This window comes from Lathamus discolor, chromosome 2 (assembly GCF_037157495.1).
Source record: "Lathamus discolor isolate bLatDis1 chromosome 2, bLatDis1.hap1, whole genome shotgun sequence".
NCBI lineage: Eukaryota > Metazoa > Chordata > Aves > Psittaciformes > Psittacidae > Lathamus > Lathamus discolor.
Window position 1 is genome coordinate 75,554,747 of NC_088885.1, and position 21,894 is coordinate 75,576,640.

The following is a 21,894-nucleotide window of genomic DNA, read 5'->3' on the forward strand; positions in this document are numbered from 1 at the left end:
TATTTACAAAATATGATTAATAAGAATATATTACTTACATTCAAGTTTCTTTCTTGACAATACAGGGTTTTAAAACATGTCTTAAATTTAAATAAGTTTGTTTTCATTCCAATCAGATTGGTCTTTTTAAAAAGTTACTAAACAACTTAGATGGTAACAAGTTGTAGAGGACCTCTGTTTAAGAATGTCCTAGACCTTATTCTGTAACAGTATTCTTGAACGACAGATTTACAGTCTCTACTCAAGGCTTTTAGGTTTATCTACATTGGGAGAACAGGAGCAAGTGCTGCAAAGCAGCAGCTTGATGTTAAGAGAGCGGCAAGGCATTGGCCAGTGCTTTGTCTAGGCTCCCCTTCACCTTGGTGTTTGCTCTGCCGAACTTCAGATCGTTCCCCACTTGAAATTTTAATCATAACCTACGCAAGGGAAAAGTTCTATCCTCATTTTGCAGAGACTGAAAACTATGACGATATGTTGCTGTATTTCCCTTCGGGTTAATTAACAGCAAGCTCTGGGCAGGATGGATCCCATTCAATTGCTGGCTATATTTAGAACCAAGAAAGTTTCTCCTCGGAGAAGTCTAGTAAAATCCTTGGATGGCTATGCTGGACAGAAATTATGATAAACGCAGGTCTCCTGCACACAAGTCAGGGGAAAGTCTTTTCAAAGGCTAATAGATACCACTAGTGAAGATTTTAATGTATAAGAAAATCTGATGAATATGAAACCCAAGCACACTCTTCTGTGTAACACTAGCACAAAAGAGTCCATTTACTGAAAAAGGTGGAAGTGACTGCTATATACAGAAAACACCTTGTTATTGGTGCAAACCACCAAACACCTTAGATGAGCTGAATAAATACTTGTGGTATGGTCTACTTAAAACTCCTGCTAGTGCTTCCTACTGCAATCTGTTAGATGGCATTTTTTCAATGATGGCCACATCCTCGTTCACAGGCATGCACACACAGCTGCTCTGAGCACAGGCACACAAAGCAGGCACACTTGCTCTTCTATCCTCTCCTCCCATCTGGGCAAAATTTCTGCCAAGAATCCACTCCCCAGCTACAGTTGCAACAATCTTGCTTTTTAGGAAAGAGTCTTAGCTTTTAATGCCTCTCAATACTTTCTGAATAAATTATAGTAATAGTCTTCTATAAATAACCACCCTTGGACTGATATAAATATCCAGCACTTCTAACATGCTACTTCTCCCACAGATCTCAAAACACTTAGAGAGCTCTTACTGCAAAAAAATGACCACATTGTTAAAAACCAAGCGCATAATTCCGGAAAAATATGTAGTGATATCTATCTAGAAAACACTGTATCAAGTATGGTTTCCTCTGACCCTTCCAAAAACATGTTAAGCCCAAAACTCAGTACAAAAATAGCTACGCATACATTAATTTATTTCTGAAGTGAACTGCATTTGAGGAGACTTCTGAAGTTAACCCAATTGTGATTCAAGGATTTATTCAATTACTTTTAAAATAAATTCATGTGCAGTTATGAGTGACAAAACAAATTCTGTTTTCCTAGACTACTGTGTTAAATCCCACCAGAGATACTCAAAGTTCCTTCCTCACTCGGTGATCTCATCCTATTTTGATACCCATCCTCACTATCTCTAAACCATCAACCTAACATACACGCATTTAATGCCTCCCAGAATTCCCAATTACTCTGAGCGAAAAGAAACTTGCTACAAGCCACAGATGAAAGTAGGTAGACGAGTTTATTTTGCAAGAAAAGTAAATTACTAGCAGGGGTAAGCAATTATTTTGTTTCTTATCCCCCACCTCCCCACTTGTATTGATTTTCCATCTGCACAGAATATCACACAGATTTCTACTCGGTATTTTCAGATAGAAGGTAACTAGAAACATATTACTGTATCAACACCTGTAAAAGAACACCAAGGTAACTGGCAAAATACAAAGCAGAATGGGTACCTGCTCCCCAGGGAACAGCAAAAGTAAGACCATGAGGTGAGCTACCTGGGCAACTTTGTCCGCAACAGTAGTTTTAGAAGTTCTACATACCCTCACTAGGTTTGTGCTTTGTATTACTCCTGATGGCTATACAATGGTTTATCTATTATTAAATGAACATGTGTCATGGTTCCCCTCTTCACTGTAATGCTTAAAAAGACTGTAGATTGGAGAGGCTTTCTCAAGAACACTCAGACACACAAACTCAGTCTCCATGTAACAACATGAATACCCTATTTTAATTGAAAGAATCATAGCTGTCCAATGAAAACTTGCCCCAAATTCAAAACTCAGAAAGCAGAATTATTAAAAAAACCCCATAATTTTAATAATCTGATTATTAAAAAGTCAAATCATACAGGTCCTTAGAGTACCCAAAGAGTTACGACAAATCAACATAGGAAAAATAAAAAAAACCTCCCAACCTTCATGCAGAAAAAGTTTCGTTATGAAATTAACATTTAAAAGAGAATGGAGATACCCTGTCCTTCCATTCACCATTCTGAATTTAGGGATTTTTTTTTTCTTGTTGTTGCAAGATACAGGACTCGTTTTAGAAACAAGCAGGAGGTGAAAAGAAACCCTCTAAACTTAAAAAATGCAGGTTTATCAAAGGTACTACCTCTTAAAAAGATTAGGAATAATATTAAAATATTCGCACTGTACCCTAAAGGTAAGTCTTTCAGTTTGAAACATAAATGGTCTGAAAATTCTGCAGATTTTACTGTTAGAAAAACATCTACTTTACAAGAACTTTTAATTAAAGCATTCCAGTTTAAAACTTATCACTAACCTATTAGGTTTATCAAAGTGGACTGCAGCTTTTGTTGATGAAGCACAAGAGGACAGTTTCTCTGCTTCTTTACAGGGCACAGAATTTAGCGTTTCATCTTTAGAAGTCCTTGAATCCACTGCAGCTGATAAAGAAAGGCTTGTGTCCTCAGTGTTTCCATGCTTACTGTCATTCGCAGAGCTCCTGATATCCAAGTACCGTCCATTGTCCTCTGAGACTGTGAGAGGCACTTGTTTTAAAGAAGGATGGGGAGCTACACCATAAATTGTTGACACAGCATAGTTTTCATTCTTGAGAAAGTCTATTTCACTAAAAAAAGGAAAAGCAAAAAATTAAATGGTTTTGTAGCTTTCACAAAAAGGTTATTAGAATCACAAGACTGAAGCAGAGAAATCAAGCCAACATAGGGAAGAGCTCCCTCTTCAATTCCATTAAGCTCAAAAATTCCTTTGATACAAATGTTATATCACACAAGCTGTTCAAATTAGCACCTATTCAATAGAGTTCTTTAGTCAATAATTAGGAGTAGGAATAATGTTGCCCTCTGAGTGAATCAATGAACTAAGCAAATAACAATATTGTTATCTTGCTTCTGATTGAAATCTGAGCACTGAGAGACAAGCTGTCACGTGACAGAACTCTCTCTGGGATATAAAACTTAAAATACTATAGTGGTGAATTATCCCGCCTGGCTTTGAAATAGTAATGATACAAGTCAATAAAGGCACTTAAAAATTATACACTTGCCCATGTGTTTTATTGATGCATCTCATAAGAGGAATGGCATATTATAGCTTAGAATCCTATGTTTTGACCAAACTTTTAAAGTCTATTTTGTTGCTGTTAAAGATACTTTCATTGCTACTTTCTTGCTCTGTATAAAGAAAAACTGTTGAAATAAGTCATTAAAACAATACTACAGTGTGTACAGCTTACTAACACTAAAGAGTGAAATAAAGCTAACTTAAGAGTTAAGTGACACAAAACACAACAGAACTGATTCTGTTTTCAAGGAAATCAAGAAGTTGCACTGAAAGAACAAAACTGATTACAAAATTAAATAATGTAGCTAATAAAAAGAAAATAGTCTGAAGTCTCTTTTTCTAAATCAAATCCCATGTATTTGGGAGAAATATCCCATGTATTTGGAAGAATTTGGAAGAAGGAAAGTCTGCACTGCTCTCAAGAACTCCTAGTAATTTTCTAAGTGTAAATTGTAAGTTTTCACATATGTGCTAGAAAAAGACCAAGAAGTTACTCCAACATTTAACAGCAGTTGAGCAGATTTATAAATACATACCTCTCAAGTCTTTGGATTTGTTCCATCAAAGACCATTTCTCACTGTTTAACACACTAATTTGATCTTCTAATTTTTGCACTATTAAACATTGCTAAATACAAGATAGAAACAAAAGAGTTTAGTCCAATGAAGCTTAGCAGTACTGCAAACAGCTGAAACATTTCTTCTGTACAATCTCTTACTTCTATGGACTGAGGTGTTGTTTCAAACACAGGGATGCTCCCAAGTACAGGAGTAGCAGCCTCTAACTCATCATCTTCTACACCCACTGATACATCCACCACATCTTTCGCAGTTATATGATGGTTTCCAAAGTCACGATAAAGTTGTAAGAGGTCTGGAGGTTTTGGAATGTTCAATCCTACATCATCCCAAAGTTCAAAATCCTTCAAAGGAATAAAAGAAACTAAAGCATACCATACACTTCCTTTTGTTTTTGTTTCTCTTCCTCATTAGAGTGCAGGTCATACAACAGCAAAATAGTCACTTTGAGATTGCATTGTAGTAAAGCAGATGAAAGCTCAAATCAGACATCAAGAAACAAAAGCAGATAAAGAAGCCATTTCATAACCCAAGGCAGTTTCATCCTAAAGGCAGCTTTAGCCAATGTACTAACGACAGGACCTTTCAAAAACACATAGCTCACAATCATTTTATTATTTTTTTTAATCTACAATATGAACACTTTTTACAATCAGATATAATAACATCACCAAATTCTAGCAAAAGCCAGTGCAGCTGTTAAAAGGCTAACTACTGATAGCAGCATAGTTTTGTTCCCGAACTCATTCACAAGTATAGGTGTAATTTTCCAGAAGGAGACAGTCAAACCACTCTGTAAATACGGTGCATATTCTCAGTGTAATGTAGACATAACTGTATTAATCGTATAGAAATGCAAACAATACTAGGGCCTCCTGTCTCAAACCAGCACTGTATGTCCTTTCTTTTCTCATTGACATGTTACCATCTTATTACTACATGATTATTCCATATCTGTATTAATAAATAAGCATGTGCACTGTTATACAGGAGTTACAATGGTCTTTAATGACATAAATTTCAATATTTTTTTATAAATTTTCCCCTGCTGTTCGTAGTTTTGATTGTATTTTTCCACAGACCTATTTGAAGAAAGGTTATTTTCCCGCCAGAATTACGTGAATAACCTAGGAAAAAATGTGCATTCTGTATGTTAAGTATGTTTAATATGTAGCTTTCCTAGGTTTTTTTATTAATTTTCTCCCAATATAAACCAGTTTCATCAAGTTTCATTTATCCTTACATAAAAAGGATAAATTATTCATCTTTTCTTTTCTTGGGGCTGTATCCTCACAAGTATTTGTGTGAAACCTAACACTGTCAAACTCAAATCTTAAATGGGTGGGCCAGTATTTAACAACCCAGTATCTTTATGGATTAGGATATGAATTGTAGGAAAAATATAGGAGGACCAGTTATACACAGAGCTGGTTGAAATTTAGTATTATTGAGTTCAACATCTAATTCTTCTGGCAATATTCCAGTTTTGTGCTGAATATATATTGCGTGTTGATGCTACTGGGTGTTTCGTTCACTCAGTAACAGTCAAGATGTAATTAGAAACTTCCAAACACTTGAAGAATTTCTTCCCCATGAAATGCAAGTCAATGGAGACATAAAACTCATCATCTTAAGAAAAGCACATCAAAGCACAGCTATGTTTGGAAGTATCTAATATAACACCTTATTACTGAGAGCCCCAAGACTATTCAGAACCACAGTATGACTAAGTATACACATACGCATATGTATGCCCAGGAGACAACAATAAGTATTGTATATCCTTCACAACTGAGAAAGATTTGAGGAAAAGATTATGTTTTAAAATTTTCCGACACCCAGATCCCTGAGTTTAACGAAAAGGGTGTCCCCATCAGAATCCAGGAAAGTGTGTAAGTAGCTGTAACTCACAGTATTTTTCTTAATGTTTTTCTTCCTTTAAAGAATACATGTGTTCTGCCTCCCTCCTATTTGAGAAAATACTACTCCAAGTGCTGTGTTTTCAAAACAGGCTTTCTACATGAAAATGCTAAATAACTTACTTGAACTTTTTTCATACTCATATGTATGAAAGGAACTTACATGCACAGGACATATCATTTAAGTTCACCTGAGTTTACGGCAAGATCAGAATATGGAAAGCATGCATGTAAAAACACCACAAAAAAGTCTTTACCTGATCATGATTCTCATCTGAAAATGTTATTGATGTAAGCTTGTAACTATTCTTCAATAAAAATTCATTAACTAGGAAGTTTAGAGCTCTTTTCTCAAGAGGTCTGATTGGCTCCTGGAAAAAAACCAAGAAAACAATACACTACATATTTGGCTCATCTTCCTTCCGACTACAGAAGTGTATCTGTCTTGTAAAGTCCATGCAAAGCTCACTTATCACCAGCCACCTACCTGAATTTCAGGACTTGATTTATAATTTTTTCGTTCCTGCAAAGGAACTTCATTTTCTGGGGAAGAAAAAAAAGTAACTAGATTTTACTCTTTCACACAGGATAAACTCAGCTACTTCTACGTTGTTCAAAGTAGAGACTTAAGAAAAGGTTTATGTACACCACCTGCAGCCTGAGTCAGGTTGGCTCGGAGGGCCTGTATGGTCTCCTTGGCTTTCCGCAGTTCAAACTCCAGGACTGGACAGGGATTTGGATTAAACACACACAGGCATCCAACCAAGGCAAGGGAAACAAAAATAAAATATAAAAAGCAAGGATGGGTGTGAAAAAAAATATACAGTTCGTATTAACAGAAAGCATGCAGTCTTCATGGAACTTATGAACACATGCAGCAGAGTTGGTCTGAAAGCAAACTGGTGAACATTTTCCATAGTTTAACTGGACTTAAGTTAGCTAGATCAAAATTTCAAGCTGTCTGACAAGGACTCGCTGTAGGGTTGTGAGGTCTTCCCCCCCCTCCGCCCCCCACCCCACCGCCCTTTTTAATTAGGTTTTTTTTTTTTTGCTTGCTTTTCACTGATCATTCTGGGAAGCAGTTGTTACGCCTTCCTTTCCCATTCTCACAATCAGATCATACTGCCAAACGTTTTGACTTCTAGGGACAAGAAGAGTATGAGGGCAAACAGAGGACAGATATAAACGAAGCAAATACATGCTGGCAGCAGAGGAAGCTGTCTCCATGTAGCAAAGCTTAAACCATAAAGTGAATGTACTCTCCCATTAAGGCTATGGGGTTTTTTATTTGAATATGAAATTATACACAGAAATTTTAATAGTTTAAATGGCAGAACTGGAAACATACTTTATTTTACTACTAAGGATAATTTTATTTTAAGTATATACCTAAAAATAGTGGAGTTTTAGGAATAACCTAGAGTTGATTAAGACTTTGAATTTAATTGAATATATTAAGAGATGCACAAGACAAAAAAAAGAAAAAAGGCAGAATACACAGCTTTCCTACAGTACTTGGAGAAGCTTGAAACAAAACATTCTTTGCTCCATTACTCTTAAAACTTTCTAGTGATACTAGACTATACAACATTTTCAGTGATCTACAGTCAACTTTAGAGATGCAAAAATACGTAATTCTAGTTGCTATTATCACCTGCTCCATCTCCTAATCCCCTTGGCCACTGTTGCATTTTAATAATATTCTAACATTTCCTAAAAAAAAAAAAAAAAGGGCCAGTAGTGGCTTGTTTGCACTGAAATTTCTAATGTTTTGATGTTGAGGTAATATGTATACTGTGGGTTCATATTTTAAAACCCTGTACCTTTGCAAGACATCAGTAAATGTTCTTTTTATACCCATTTAAGGTTAGAGCGTCTAAGGGAACCTATATAAGGATCTATCAGATAATTACATGCATTTCATTAATTCTCAGATTACTCACACTTAAACACAGAATTACCAGAAAGGATTCTTGCACTTAAGTAGGAGAGATGAACAGAGAACAGCTACCACACTGAAGCGTTAAACTAAAAATGTTGTAGCTGCTTTTAATAAGAAAATATTAATGAGACTTTTTAATCACTGCCTGGAAACAAATTAACATGGCATTTTGACATATTTATACAGAGGACAATGCATGGCAGAAGCACTGCATTGGCTCTTGCCTATAAGAAATGCTACTGAAGACTGCCAATAGAACTATTTCCTCTTTTGAACATCTGCTAAGAATCTTTTGGTAATTAGCACACATGGAAAAAAAGATTCACTCAGTTTGCATTTACCCATAAAAACTGAAGGAATAACTACAGTACACCACATTTGCTACATGAAAGTAACTTGTTTGATGCACAGAATTTTACTGCAGCAATACAAAAGCACAACTGAGGATACGATGAATAAAATATGTAAAAAACTCTCTAGTATTCAGCAATGCTGATCTGCAAATACTTCTGTGCAACAAAGTTAGAAAATGCTCTTGTAGTAAAGTATCTAATAATTTTAGCACTTCCTTGCATTTGAGTTACTAATTCACAGTTACAATCCTAAGTTGTAAACTACTAATTGGTTAGCTTTTGAAAACTGTGAAGAATTCAATTTAAGCAAATCTTCTGACGGAAATGGCTATATGTAATCTTCTTGTTCTTTGAAAATATTTTCACAGACCAGAACAGTTGCAGATCAGGAGTGCCCTGCACTAGAATGATAAAAATAATGAATTAAAAAAAAATAGAAACAACACCACAAACTAGAAAAACTCAGGAATCCCATTAAAGGAAAATAGGAATAAGACATGCCTGAAGGTGTAGAAAGCCAAAAAACTCATGTCAGACAAACCCATGTCAGACGGCAAGAATTAATTTTTAGTGAATTGTCATGATGCTGAAAATTCTTAGAAGCCATTAGGACTTTACCCTTTCAACCTTAAGAGTAGATTACTCTGCTGCATGTTTCTCTGTATACAGTGGTAGATTCTGGGTACAATACATTTGAGAAGCTGTCACTTCGCAGCATGTCAATAGCCACACGATTTATTACAACACAGCATTGTTACAGTCATACCTCATCTCCTGGTCCTACTAATGCCACCATTATGATCACCATAATAAAAGCCTTGATGCATCTAAGTCAGTCACAAATTTAGTTCTTATTTGAAGGAATTTTTTTTGTTAATATATGCATAAATATTTGTAAATATGTACAATATAATTCTAATAATTTTTTAAAGGATGATTAAAAGCTCTTTATTTTAGAAGCTATACTGAAATGTAATCTTCTGCCAAAATACTAGTAATTTTTACCTCACCATGTGTATTAATGAAATCAATGCTGGAAATCCACATTTTTTTATGATATAACATTCTCTTCAATTAAAAAAGCTACCTCTAACCCTTCTTTGAAACTACTATCAAGTACTGACTTTGAAAATAATGACCTGATCTCTCTCTCCCCCTCTCCTTCTGTTGTAAAGCTTTTGTATGTTTGAGAAGCCTTCAAAACCATTGATAAAGCCAGCTAAAGTTTAACTTCATGTTGACTGAAGTGATAACATGCATAAGTCAATTATAGTACTAGATAAAAGGTGCTGACACTCCTTAAGAATGCTACACAGAAGAGTTTTGCTGCAGACAACCTAAAAAAGGAGAGAACCAAATTAATTCTATCAGAAAAAGAGAGAACAGAAATTTGGAGCTCTGAGGTTGGTTAATCTCCCTACAAGAAAAGGGCACTTCTCAAGAATCTGTTTTGCCTCAGGGGAGAAAACTATTCCAAACTGAAGTGGCTCTTTCGTTTTTTCTTTTTGTGAAGAACTCAAATCACTACAGCTACCATTCTAAAAAAAGAAAAAAATTACTTAGACTTACTTAAAAGAGCTGAAATTTTCCAGCAAGCAACTAAGTATTAGACCAAGATTTTCAGATGTTTTTCAGTGATTTTTAAATGTTTCCATTTCCATGCAACTAATCTAATAACCTTAAAAGAGAAGTGCATATCAGGAGTGGGTAGCTTGCCAGCTCAGCTCTGAAATTGTTTTAAAAATGAAGCTCTCAATGATCATATTCTATTCACTCACATTTGTTAATGACTTCATAAGTTACTGAACCATAGATCGTAGTAGTTAGCCATAGATAACAACCTGCGAGTTGAGATATTGAACAAGTTGAAATCAACATGAACAGTGGTCTTGTTGGTCCAAGGCCAAAAAGTTGAAGAAATAACAGCACCTGTAAAAGTTTTCAGTACTTGCTTTTGCGTAAGCGATACTTTTATCCAATTATACTAGAAGTTTACATTCTACATATGAATTATCTTGTCAGACTTTTGATACTTCACTATGAAATATTTCAGAGAACTGTAGAAAGGTAGTTTTGTGCTGTGAAGCCACTATATGGCATCTGGCATTTTCTTTCAAAATGAGTTCTCCTCTGAAGTACCAAGGGCTCCGGTGCTTACCTGGCTTTCCTCAAATTTGGAGTTACAAGTTACAGTTACAAGTTTTGTTGTTTGTTTCTTAACTGTTACTTCAAGTTCTTCCTCCTTGTAAATGTAGAACTCTAGGTGCCCTAAACTACATCCTCTAAAACATATACAACATCCCATTACTTTTGATAGATTGGTGCATACATTTTGAGTCAATCAGAAGAAATTTAAACTCACTGACTACAGTCAGCAATGAAGCCACTATTACCGCATACTTCAATACCTGAGGTTTTCTAATTCCCACTTTCCTGGTATAACTGCTATGAAGAGGTGACCATATTTAGGAGTTGGTAAGAGCTTAGGTTCAGAGCCTGACAGGGACAGCATTTTTATGCAGCTAATCAGAGATACATAGTCTAGCCAGAAATCCATGCTAATGCAGGGAGATCTGAGAACACAAATGCTTGAAATGAAGCTTGATTATGAGGATTTTATCATCATTGAAGACACAGCATTATGTTTTCAAAATTATCAGATTCTCAGAATAGTAGATGTCAAAGGCAGGTTAGCAATTCTAAATGTTTTCAATTATGGAAAGCAGGTGGTTGTGTACACAGTCAATTTCAGATGTGGCAGAAGATTCAGTTCCTTAGATCGAATGTCAGATGACGTATTTTCACCAAATGCTGTGGGTATCTGACTTCAAGTTAAGTGTACTCTTATTCCACAGGAATGGAACAGGTTTTTTTTTTTTCCATTCTCCGGTTGTTTTATGGCAATGAGTATTTGGGGGAGGTTTACTAAGTCAAATAAATCCTTCAGTACTGACTATCTTAGCATGAACTGTTTCAGTACCTAATATGTGAATTTAGATTCAAGACTTTTTAGTCTTAAGAGAACAAGTTGTTCCCATCTAGTAAATTGCAAGTTCAGGGAGGTGTCTATTTTTTGAAACTCTTTGTGGATTGCAAATGTGTTACTCAATTTGTTACACAGTTGTCTACCTTAAGATCAGGTAGATAAGGAAGACAACTGATGGCTTCTAAATTGACATTCCTTTCATCATGCTCATCCACATTCTGATTGGCTTTTGTGACTTCTATCTTTTCAGTCAAGCTGATAATACTACAGAAGAGATTAATTTAGCTTCCTTTGATCAGATTTCCCAAGTGAGAAGTTCACATCAACTCACGTTTGCTTCTAGCCCAAATTCTGATTCTAACGCCAGATGGAATGAATTGGGTTAACAGATTTGAAATACCAAAACCCATTTCCAGGAATTTTTGGGTTGGTAAAATAAAAAATACGGCAACTGAATTTAACACCATTTATATCGTCAAAATAGAAATGTGATGGCTTTCAATGGTATACCTGCATAAGTTTTTGATTTTGTGCTTTGAAACACTGTCATGGTATTAAAGTATTTGCAACTGGATACATTTTAACTTCAGTTTTAAAGTCCTTCTGACTGGGAACCAGTTTCTTTTAACAGACGATGTACATTTATTTCCTACCCTTTATCTGACATTTGACTAGGGAATTGATGTGGAAATCATGGGTTCTGTTCGAACAGGATAAAACAAAGATAACAGCATAAGAAAAACATTTACAAAGAGAAACTATTCTAACCTCACTCTGAGAACTATCAAAAGAAAAATATGCCTATCAGATCGTGGCTTCAAGCTTCCACAACAGATTACAATTTTATCTCCTAAGATCAAACCTCTTCGATGAGAGGAAAGAACAGGAAAACAAATAAGCAGGATGGGTTTCCAGTTATGTTTCAAAGTGTAACTGCAGCTCAGAACTACTTCAAAAGCAGAAGTTAAGCCAGTTTGTTCAAAGAAGGAACTGAATATGAAAAGTTTGAAACCTCTACTGATATAATTTATTTACATGCAAATTAAGTACTTACCATTTTTCTGAAGTTTATTGCTCAGTTAGGTTTTAAACAGAATTGAGGCAAAAGATTTTAAGCAATTATAACTGAATCAGAATTTTAACTAGAAATAGGATATTTTTGAGAACTTTTGAGTCTTTACAAACATTCAGAAATAACATCTAGTCTTGTTTTGTTCAAGTTCTTATGTTACTTTTTAACAACTCTTAGGAAAACCTCTTTAAAGGAACACAGAAACACAACATAAATATCATGACAATATACTTCACTTGCCTATTACATATGACAATGGCCAATTAATATACTGCAATCTTCAAAACAACCTATTTGCGATTTACTTGAATTTAATTTTAGGATATATTCTTTTTATACTGGAATTAATCAACTTTTTCGCATTAATGTTCCATCAGAACATTAATGGCTCTAACTGGATGCCAATTCTGACTGATCTTTACTTTCTATAAGCATCTCTAATCCAATTCAGTTACTAAAGACAGCTCCATGCAAAGATGAAACTAGCTCTCCCAGTAATACTATGCTGAGAAATACTGATGATGAAAAAATTAAAATATTTCTAATTTGCTCATTTCTTTCTTATATTCCTGGACACAATTCAGAAATACTTGGGTTCCTCAAATACATTTTGTTTATAAAATTAGCTGCATATTTACAACTCTTGCCTCCCTTGAAACTGACTATGTATATAGAAAAAGACAGTAATTAGAAGGTAATAAGAATGTGGAAACTTACATATAAAAATCAAAGAAAGGCAAGTAGCTAAAGGTCAAGACCAGAGCATCAAAATACCTGAATTTGCTTTATGCTCATGAATTTAATCTAGTCCTTTACCTCAGAAACACTAACTGGGTAAGAAAATGAGGCTATTCCAACACTTACATCTCTTCTCTCTCAGTCAATACTGGTTGCCATTTCAGACTGACCGAGAGAAAAAATTTCAAAATCAAGATCCTTAACAGAACTGTTTCACCAGCCTTTTCTTTGCTTAAGAACATGAAAGTATTTCTGCTAGGATGAATCACGATAGCTCAGAACAGAAACAAGTGTGGAAGAGAGACATAGCAGCTTGCAAATTCAGGTTTCATAAAGCTGAACTGCGTGAATAAAGGTCACAGCATGGACAATCTTCAAGTGCTCATGATATTAAATAGTCTTAACTGACAAGAAATAGAGTTCTGTGGGAGTTTCTGAAAAGCTTTTATGGGTTTCTCTATAGAAGCTGTGCATAACAGTATCTGAATTTATTAAAAGCCTGGATTAGAGAAACATGTCTCATATGGAAATGAGATTATTATAATAATTTCAAATGTAAGTGAAAATCAGTCTCTGCCTTTGGAGAGGTAATCATAAATCTTTAAATTAAAAATGCCACAGCCTCTTTAAGTACAGAACAACTGCAAGAGGCAAAAAACCTGCCACTTCTTTAAAGTCTTATACAATCAAGGAATCAAATGGGTTATGAAAAAAGCACTACAATTAAGATTCGTAGCAAAGAAGGTTTACGGAACTGAGAAAATCCCAAAACTGCTCTAGGTTTGATAATGCTCATTTGATCTACACAGAAGCTGTATTTAAGAGGCTTGTTACAGAACCATACAGTAGTCACAGACTACTATGTAGAATATTTTAGCATATGTTTCAGCTGAACAGTAGTAGTCAGTAGGCAGTATCAAGATACTATTCTACTGTCAAAAGCTGGGCACAATTTTCAAGTATCTGGCTGCTTCTATCCTGTTTACATATGGAATCATACAGAAGTACACTTGCTTGAATATTTACAGTAAATACAGTAGAAGTGACTGAAACACAATTCTATCATTAAGCGACCAGCTAAATCACCACAGTGAAGTCTTGTCATCTTCAGGAATGTTCAGGACTTACCTGCTACTCTTTCGTCCGTTTCCCTATTGCCGTCATCAGAGTATCTTGCAAAATCTAAGGAATCAAGAGTACTGATGCTTCCAGCGCGATCTTAAAGAGGGGGGGGGGAAAAAAAAAGGTATCAAAAAATCCTGAAGAGTTTACTGGCCTTGACAGATAAAGTCACAACATCTTTTAATTTCAAAAACTATAATCAAAAGGATAAGTGTTCTGCAACACCAAAATTTTACTGCATTACAGCAAGTTTAGTGAGGAGATACTCCCCGCAAAAGCAGGCTCTTCTACCTTGTCCACAACAGATGAGGAGCAGTGCAGTGTAGCGCTCCCTCTTTTCCGTAAGGCATTTACTTGGACATACAGGTCCACAAGAAACCAAATATATACATAAAGTTCTGCAATAACTTTCAAGCAACTTTGCTCCCATTTCACAGAAACCTGTAACTGCCACAAATACACTACTTCATTTTCCCTTTTCTAGTATTTTAAGGTATGTTAAGGTGACCAAATACTTTTTTACATCTCTCTTGAATTTAGCCATTAACTTCAGTACCTTCCTACTTAATAGAACATTTACTAAGGAATGTATTGCCTAGCAAAATCAAAGCAAAGCAAGTACAGATCATGCTACTGCAGGTATAATATTCAGAGTCTAGAATTAAATCATGAAGAAAAAAAATAATCATGAAATTCATTAACCAGCACAAGGCTTTGATTTGACCTTGACATCTTTCATTTCGGGTAGAGAGAGGTATGTGTAATTAAAAAGCAATTTTGATAATTTCAAGTCTTTGAAATACACATTCACCTTTTTATTAGAAAAATGCACAAAGAAATTACTTGGTGACAGAACCCAAAATAAATAGAACACATCCCTAGCACAGTTGAACATCAAAAATTGTATTAACTAACTTAGTATCTTTCCTCTCCTTTTGAAATTAATTTCTATGTAGCACTTCAGAAATAATTTTAATTATGTTAGAGCTGTTGTCACATTCACAAAGAACAAATTTGATCGGGCTGTCAAAACCCCTCATAACTGTCAGTGGAAATAGAAGCAATTTCATCACTTGTCAAACTCTGGCATGACTGCCATCACAAAAAGTATTTAAATCATCCCCCACCCCCCCACCCCCCCGCCCTCAGTTCTGCATTATGTTAAAAACACAAATATCTATTAATGAGTTTCTTTTTGTTATATTTAAGCCTCAGTTGCGCCTTAAGGCTTTGTGGCGCCCTCCCTACATACAGGCCAGCACTAGACTAAAATAAAAACACCTGGACTGAGACTGATTAAAGCATCTACACTCAGCTAAAAAAGCAAGAGAGAATACTAAAGTTGCCAACTCTCGCAGAGTTACACAGTACCAAAACTGAAGTGCCTGGCAACCCTAATTTGTCTGTTTCATGAGCATGAAGTATGTGATAACATAGAGCTTATGCTTAACCACTATTTTTTTGCCCTGGACTATACTTTGTCATTCAATCAATGAAACAGACTGTATGCTCTTCAGTGAGTCTCTACTAAGTATTTAGTTTTGAAACTCACTGTTTGTTTGCAGGTTTTGGTCCTATCTACTGCATTTTTTCCAGACATTAATGTGATTTAATAATTCTCTCTAGGTGGCTCCATAGTGCATCATAGTACAAACTCTTTTAGCAGCATCTTTGCAAAATGGACTGTTGTGAAAATAAACCAGATTTTATACACAGAGGAAAATATTTAGAATGCTTAAGTTCAAAAGTGAATATGAATTTTGCATGCACAGCGTGAAAATCTTCAGAGCTGTTTTTTCAAAACTGCTAACACCTTGCTCAGTAAGTACTGCTCAACTTATTTAATTGGAGCTGCAAGATCAATTTTTTAAAATCAACTTAAAGACTCAAGTTAAAGAAACACACAATATTCAGAGATCTTAGTTAAAATCTGATGTTTAAAAGTGACCCAGCTATGTAAAAAATAGAAATACAACTCTGTTTCCTCCTGCAATCTTGCCATGTTCACAGATAAATTTTCTGTTTCTGTTATGAAGCCAGTAGCAGAGAAACAACACTCAAATTTTCAGGTGAAGTCAACCACATAATAATTACTTAAGCACTCAAAGCTATAAGCAACAAAACCTTTTTCATACAACTAGTGGCACATTTGAGAGGCAAAGGCTCTCCCCCTTACGACTGATGAAACAAAACCAGTCATAAGCCAAAAACTTATTTGCCAAAACAGCAAGAAACTTCCTGGAAAAAAATAAGCAAACACACACAAAAACCACAGTTACCCAGAAAAAAAGCACTGGGTCATCAAAGTCCATCAAAGGATGTACACAACAGAACACATTTAAAATCATAAGCAGCTGTATGATCTTAATTCACAAGATCAGTTTCACAACCTTAGCAGTCCTTCTAGAAACTAAACAAACAAAACCAAAGGGTTTCATTATTTGAATCCCCAGAAACTGCCTTAAGCACCACATCTACACAAACAGCAGCATTTCTCCTTATCAGTGTTCATGATAACAGCAAACATCTGACACGCTCTTTGTAACAGGTTAGCATTGCTGAGATGCAAATATCTGGATTCATACTGATTAAACCAAGCAAAGATGTGCTGAGGAACACCAGCCTTATGACCTGTTACCTGCTGCCAGCACTTCTCTTTCCCAGTAATGCTGATCCTCCTTCCCAGTACAAAAGTACCTGCCCAGATAACATCATTCCCCAAGCATGCTGTCATTAGTAAACCAAGCTAATTTGGGTGCTAGAAGTCATTATGTCCACAGTGTTCAATCCAAAGATAAGGTGTAAAATGAAAACTGATTTTACTCAGCGCACTGGTGGAACATGAATCTACATAGTGAACTGCGCACAGCTATCCAAATAAATGTAAAAGGAAATGAAACAGTAACCGACAACTGTATTGATACATATTGCAGAACTCAAGTTGGGAGATTGTAACTTCTATAACACCAGTCAAACAAAATTGTTACTTTGCTACAGGATACTGCCTTTTAAAATACATGGTGTGGCTACAGAACTGCTTCTTGCTATTAAGGTAAGAGGCCATCTGTGTTGAAGCACTTCAGCTGAGATATTTCCAGGTCAAACTGGCTCCAAAGGCATCAGTGAATCATCAGTGCTAAGGTACATCGTGCCAAGCCCCAGCTATGGGGAAAGCCCAACCACATACTGAACATACTGCCTAGAAGGTAAGGGCTGGAAGGCCCTGCCAGATCCATCACCAACAGCAGAGTCATGGCACAGGCACTGTTGCCTGGCAGGGCTGTGCTGAAGGCTGCCCAAAGCTGAACAGCGGCAGTTCTGCCCCATAACCTCACCTACCCAAAATGTCACCACCATGGGAGTAAATGCACCTGTTGCCTCACTCTTTACCACTGCCTTTGTAGGCAGTCATCAGTGGAGGTTTCTCTCCTAAGACCAATGTCATCATCCAGGGAAATACAGAATAACATTTTATAACATCAAATCTTATGCTTCTATAAAGGATTTACTTCTCAACAAAGGATCAGAGGGTGAACATAGAATCATAGAATAGTTAGGGTTGGAAAGGACCTCAAGATCATCTAGTTCCAACTCCCCTGCCATGGGCAGGGATGCCTCACACTAAACCATCTCACCCAAGGCTTCATCCAACCTGGCCTTGAGCACTGCCAGGGCTGAAGCATTCACAACCTCCCTCGGCAACCCATTCCAGTGCCTCACCACCCTCACAGGAAAGAACTTCTTCCTTATATCCAATCAAAACTTCCCCTGTTCAAGTTTTAACCTGTTACCCCTTGTCCTATCACTACAGTCCCCAATGAAGAGTCCATACCCAGCATCCCTATAGGCCCCTTTCAGGTACTGGAAGGCTGCTATGAGGTCCCCACGCAGCCTTCTCTTCTCCAGGCTGAACAGCCCCAACTTTCTCAGCCTGTCTTCATACGGGAGGTGCTCCAGCCCCCTGATCATCCTCGTGGCCCTCCTCTGGACTTGTTCCAACCGCTCCATGTCCTTTTTATGTTGAGGATACCAGAACTGCACACAATACTCCAGGTGAGGTCTCACAAGAGCAGAGTAGAGGGGCAGGATCACCTCCTTCGACCTGCCGGTCATGCTCCTTTTGATGCAGCCCAGGAAATGGTTGGCCTTCTGGGCTGCGAGAGCACATTGAAGCCGGCTTATGTTGAGTTTCTCATCAACCAACACCCCCAAGTCCTTCTCCAAAGGGCTGCTCTGAATCTCTTCTCTGCCCAACCTGTAGCTGTGCCTGGGATTGCTCCAACCCAGGTGTAGGACCTTGGACTTCACATGATCAAGCTTCATCAGGTTGGCATCAGCTCACCTCACAAGTGTGTCAAGGTCCCTCTGGATGGCATTCCTTCCCTCCAGAGTACCAACCGAACCACACAGCTTGGTGTCATCGGCAAACTTGCTGAGGGCGCACTCAATCCCACTGTCCATGTCACCGACAAAGATGTTGAACAAGACCGGTCCCAACACCGATCCCTGAGGGACACCACTTGTCACTTGTCTCCAGCTGAACATTGAGCCATTGACCACAACTCTTTGTGTGTGGCCATCCAGCCAGTTCTTTATCCACCGAGTGGTCCATCCATCAAATTGATATCTCTCCAATTTAGAGACAAGGATGTCGTGTAGGACAGTGTTGAACGTTTTGCACAAGTCCAGGTAGATGACATCAACTGCTCTACCCCTGTCCATCAGTTCCACAGCCCCATCATAGAAAGCCACCAAATTGGTCAGGCTGGATTTCCCCCTAGTGAAGCCATGCTGGATGTCACCAAGCACCTTGTTGAGTTTCATGTCCCTTAGCATGCCTTCCAGGAGAATGTGCTCCAAGTTTTGCCAGGCACAGAGGTGAGACTGACTGGTCTGAGGCGAGACTGACTGGTCTAACATGGTACCTCCCTGCTGGCAACCAAACTGCCTCATTCACCAGCAAAATGAGCAGAGCTCTGAAGGAGAGGAATCAGCAAGGGAAGGGCTGTGCTCAGCCACATAGCTCCCCTGAAGAATGTGAAACTTCATCACTTTTCTGAAGTACAAATAGTTGTACTCCAGTACACTGAACCCTTAGATTTAAGTTACTTGGCAAAGAACATCAAGGCAGAATCTTGCAGGGGGAATTGCTGAAAAGGAGAAGTACGCTTTGGCTGCATTCTGTTTCTTTTCTAGGAAAAAAAAAACAAATGCGACACAGCAGCATGAAGCCATTGTGCTGTCATGGTGCACACATTCTTATCAACAATCTTCTTTATCTGGATTTTATACTTCTTTTTCTAGTATTCTGAGTTAGAACACCTTATCAACAACTTATTTTTGCTAAAAGCTTTCCTAGTAAACAGTGAAAAAATAACTGCTGTCAGTTTGTTTCAGAAACAAAGCAACAAAATGTAAAAACCCCCTCAAACTAAAATGATAGTTTAAAGTTCAAATCCCTTTCAAATGACATACATAAGATGAAAAAGGTTAAGTTTCATTCACTCTGATGGTAAAACCAGTTTATTTTTACCAGCTTACCTAAAGGGACAGCAAGAGTGATCATATTAACCATAGCTTCACAGCACATGAATTATGCAGAAATCAGTTGCAGTCTTCTATAAAATCCATTACTGAATAATCTTTACATGAGCACAACATTATAAATCAGCTAAAACCACTGACAAACAAAACAATATTACTTCTTGATAGAAAGGCAGAAGAAAAAAAAAATGAAGAATTAAATCTTTCAGAAGCTATTTGGATGAGACCTAAATTGATTTTTAAAATTACTAGGTGGTAAAGCAGCCAATAAGTTGTTACATTTCCCTGAGTTCACAAGAAACCATATTGTCATGCACTAACAATTAACCAAATGGAGCATACGAAGACCAAGAACTCCGTATTTTTCCTCGAAGTTCAAGAAGTAATAATGGTAGTACACTTGTACAATACATTCACTTTGCATGTTTTTAACTTTTCCTTTTTTTCTCTCTGTGCTACAGGTACAATAAAAGAAATGCTGAAGTTCAGTCCTAAGCAAGTGTATAAATATGTATTTTAGATGTTTCTGATGGCCATAGAGAAGTCAGTAAACTAGGTATTTTGCCTACCTTAAATATTCCAGACCCAGAGTAAACCAGCCCTTATGGCCATGTAAGAGATGGCTTGCTCTCCCGTAGAGATACTGGTCTGGAAAAGCATGTCCTTGAATAATTTGCATTTTCAGCTATCCTGCACAATATCAAAGGCACAAACCAGCAGAAACCAGGGAAACTGGGGACAGAGACTACCTGGGAGAAAAAAAAAAAAACCAGCTTCCTCTTGTATACACTTGCAGTTGCTTAACCCCCTTATTAGTACTGAACTGTACATATGTGTATGTGAAGAAACCAGCTGGCAAGATGGACAGCACTCACAGAAGATGTGGGATAGTGTAAAAGCCTGAAAAGCTTTAATGGAGTCCTTTCTACATTAAATCAAAGAATCAGACATCATTAACAATTTCACAAGTGATTTTCAGTTCAGTTTGTATCTGTGTCTGCATTACATAGCAACTGAAATAGGTATGTTGTGCAATACATATGAATAAATGAAACTAATTCCCCATAAATAACACCAAAAATATCTTTAAGCCTTCCCAAATTTCACAAGACAACTCTGAAGCAATATTACTTTGACAAGTCTTATATAGCTGCTGCATTTAAAATGTCTGGCATGTTTCAACTTGTTCCAAGCTTACCAATACCTCATCAGCCAGCAAAGCAAACTTGATCTATGGCAGCAGATAAATGGTATAGCATAACACCTTTATGGTACAAACAGACTTATGTATCAGTTTTCTAAACCAATTTGAACTTGCAGAGTAAATTTAACCAGATCAACATGTTCCACATCTTTAAGGTAACTCTAAGATGGAACTAAGAGCCTTAAAGTCATTCACTGCATCAGACACTAAATTCTAAACACGTATCAACCTTGATTCTGTGATTCTGTGATTCTGTGATTCTGCTTCTTTTGCTCTCCCAGATGTTCTTACTCAATGAGACCTCTTGAATTTTCAAGATTAGTATGTTCTGAAAAGAAGTCATCATATCATCATTAAATTAAAAGGAAACAGAGTTAAATAAAGCAACTAGAATAAAACTAACTTTCAAAATGCCAGAGCAATCTACTAACAAATTACTAGAACAGGCATTCTGGATGATCACATAGTAGTAGTCCATGATGGGAAATCCACAACAGACTGACCAAACAGATGGTCATTGCATTGACCTATTTCATATTACTAACAAATATGAAAATTCATAGAAAGTATATGAGGGTAAAATCCTTAAAGCTACTTGGAGAAAAACTAACCTATGCTTGCTAATCAAGAACAGCAGGGGAAAAAAAAAGAAAACCCCCTAAACCACTCCAAAAGTAAAAACCTCAATCACAAAACTAATCACTAAAACAAATCACTAAAACTAAAAAACAATCACTAGATATGCAAAACAAATACTCTGCAGATACATTGCAGCAAAAAGACATAACCTTCACTCCTATGACAGGGACACAGCAGAAGCTCATGAGGAAAAATGCACCAAGCCATTTGAATGTTGCTGCAGTGAACACTGAGTTCCAGGGGCA

At 36.8% G+C, this 21,894-nt stretch overlaps 1 protein-coding gene across 5 annotated transcripts in view; it reads right to left on the reverse strand.

The window, feature by feature from the left end:
* RELCH (RAB11 binding and LisH domain, coiled-coil and HEAT repeat containing) overlaps nucleotides 1-21,894 on the reverse strand; it is a 74,928-nt gene that overhangs the window by 44,570 nt on the left and 8,464 nt on the right. For 4 of the 5 annotated variants that reach the window (XM_065667521.1, XM_065667520.1, XM_065667523.1 and 1 more), the window contains exons 2-8: nucleotides 14,269-14,358; nucleotides 6,701-6,772; nucleotides 6,537-6,592; nucleotides 6,307-6,420; nucleotides 4,271-4,474; nucleotides 4,088-4,179; nucleotides 2,788-3,096 (exon numbers count right to left, since the gene is read on the reverse strand). In XM_065667521.1, the coding sequence (XP_065523593.1) occupies nucleotides 2,788-3,096; nucleotides 4,088-4,179; nucleotides 4,271-4,474; nucleotides 6,307-6,420; nucleotides 6,537-6,592; nucleotides 6,701-6,772; nucleotides 14,269-14,358 (937 nt within the window). The remainder of the gene's footprint in view (nucleotides 1-2,787; nucleotides 3,097-4,087; nucleotides 4,180-4,270; nucleotides 4,475-6,306; nucleotides 6,421-6,536; nucleotides 6,593-6,700; nucleotides 6,773-14,268; nucleotides 14,359-21,894) is intronic. The other variant, XM_065667522.1, reaches the window with a different exon arrangement.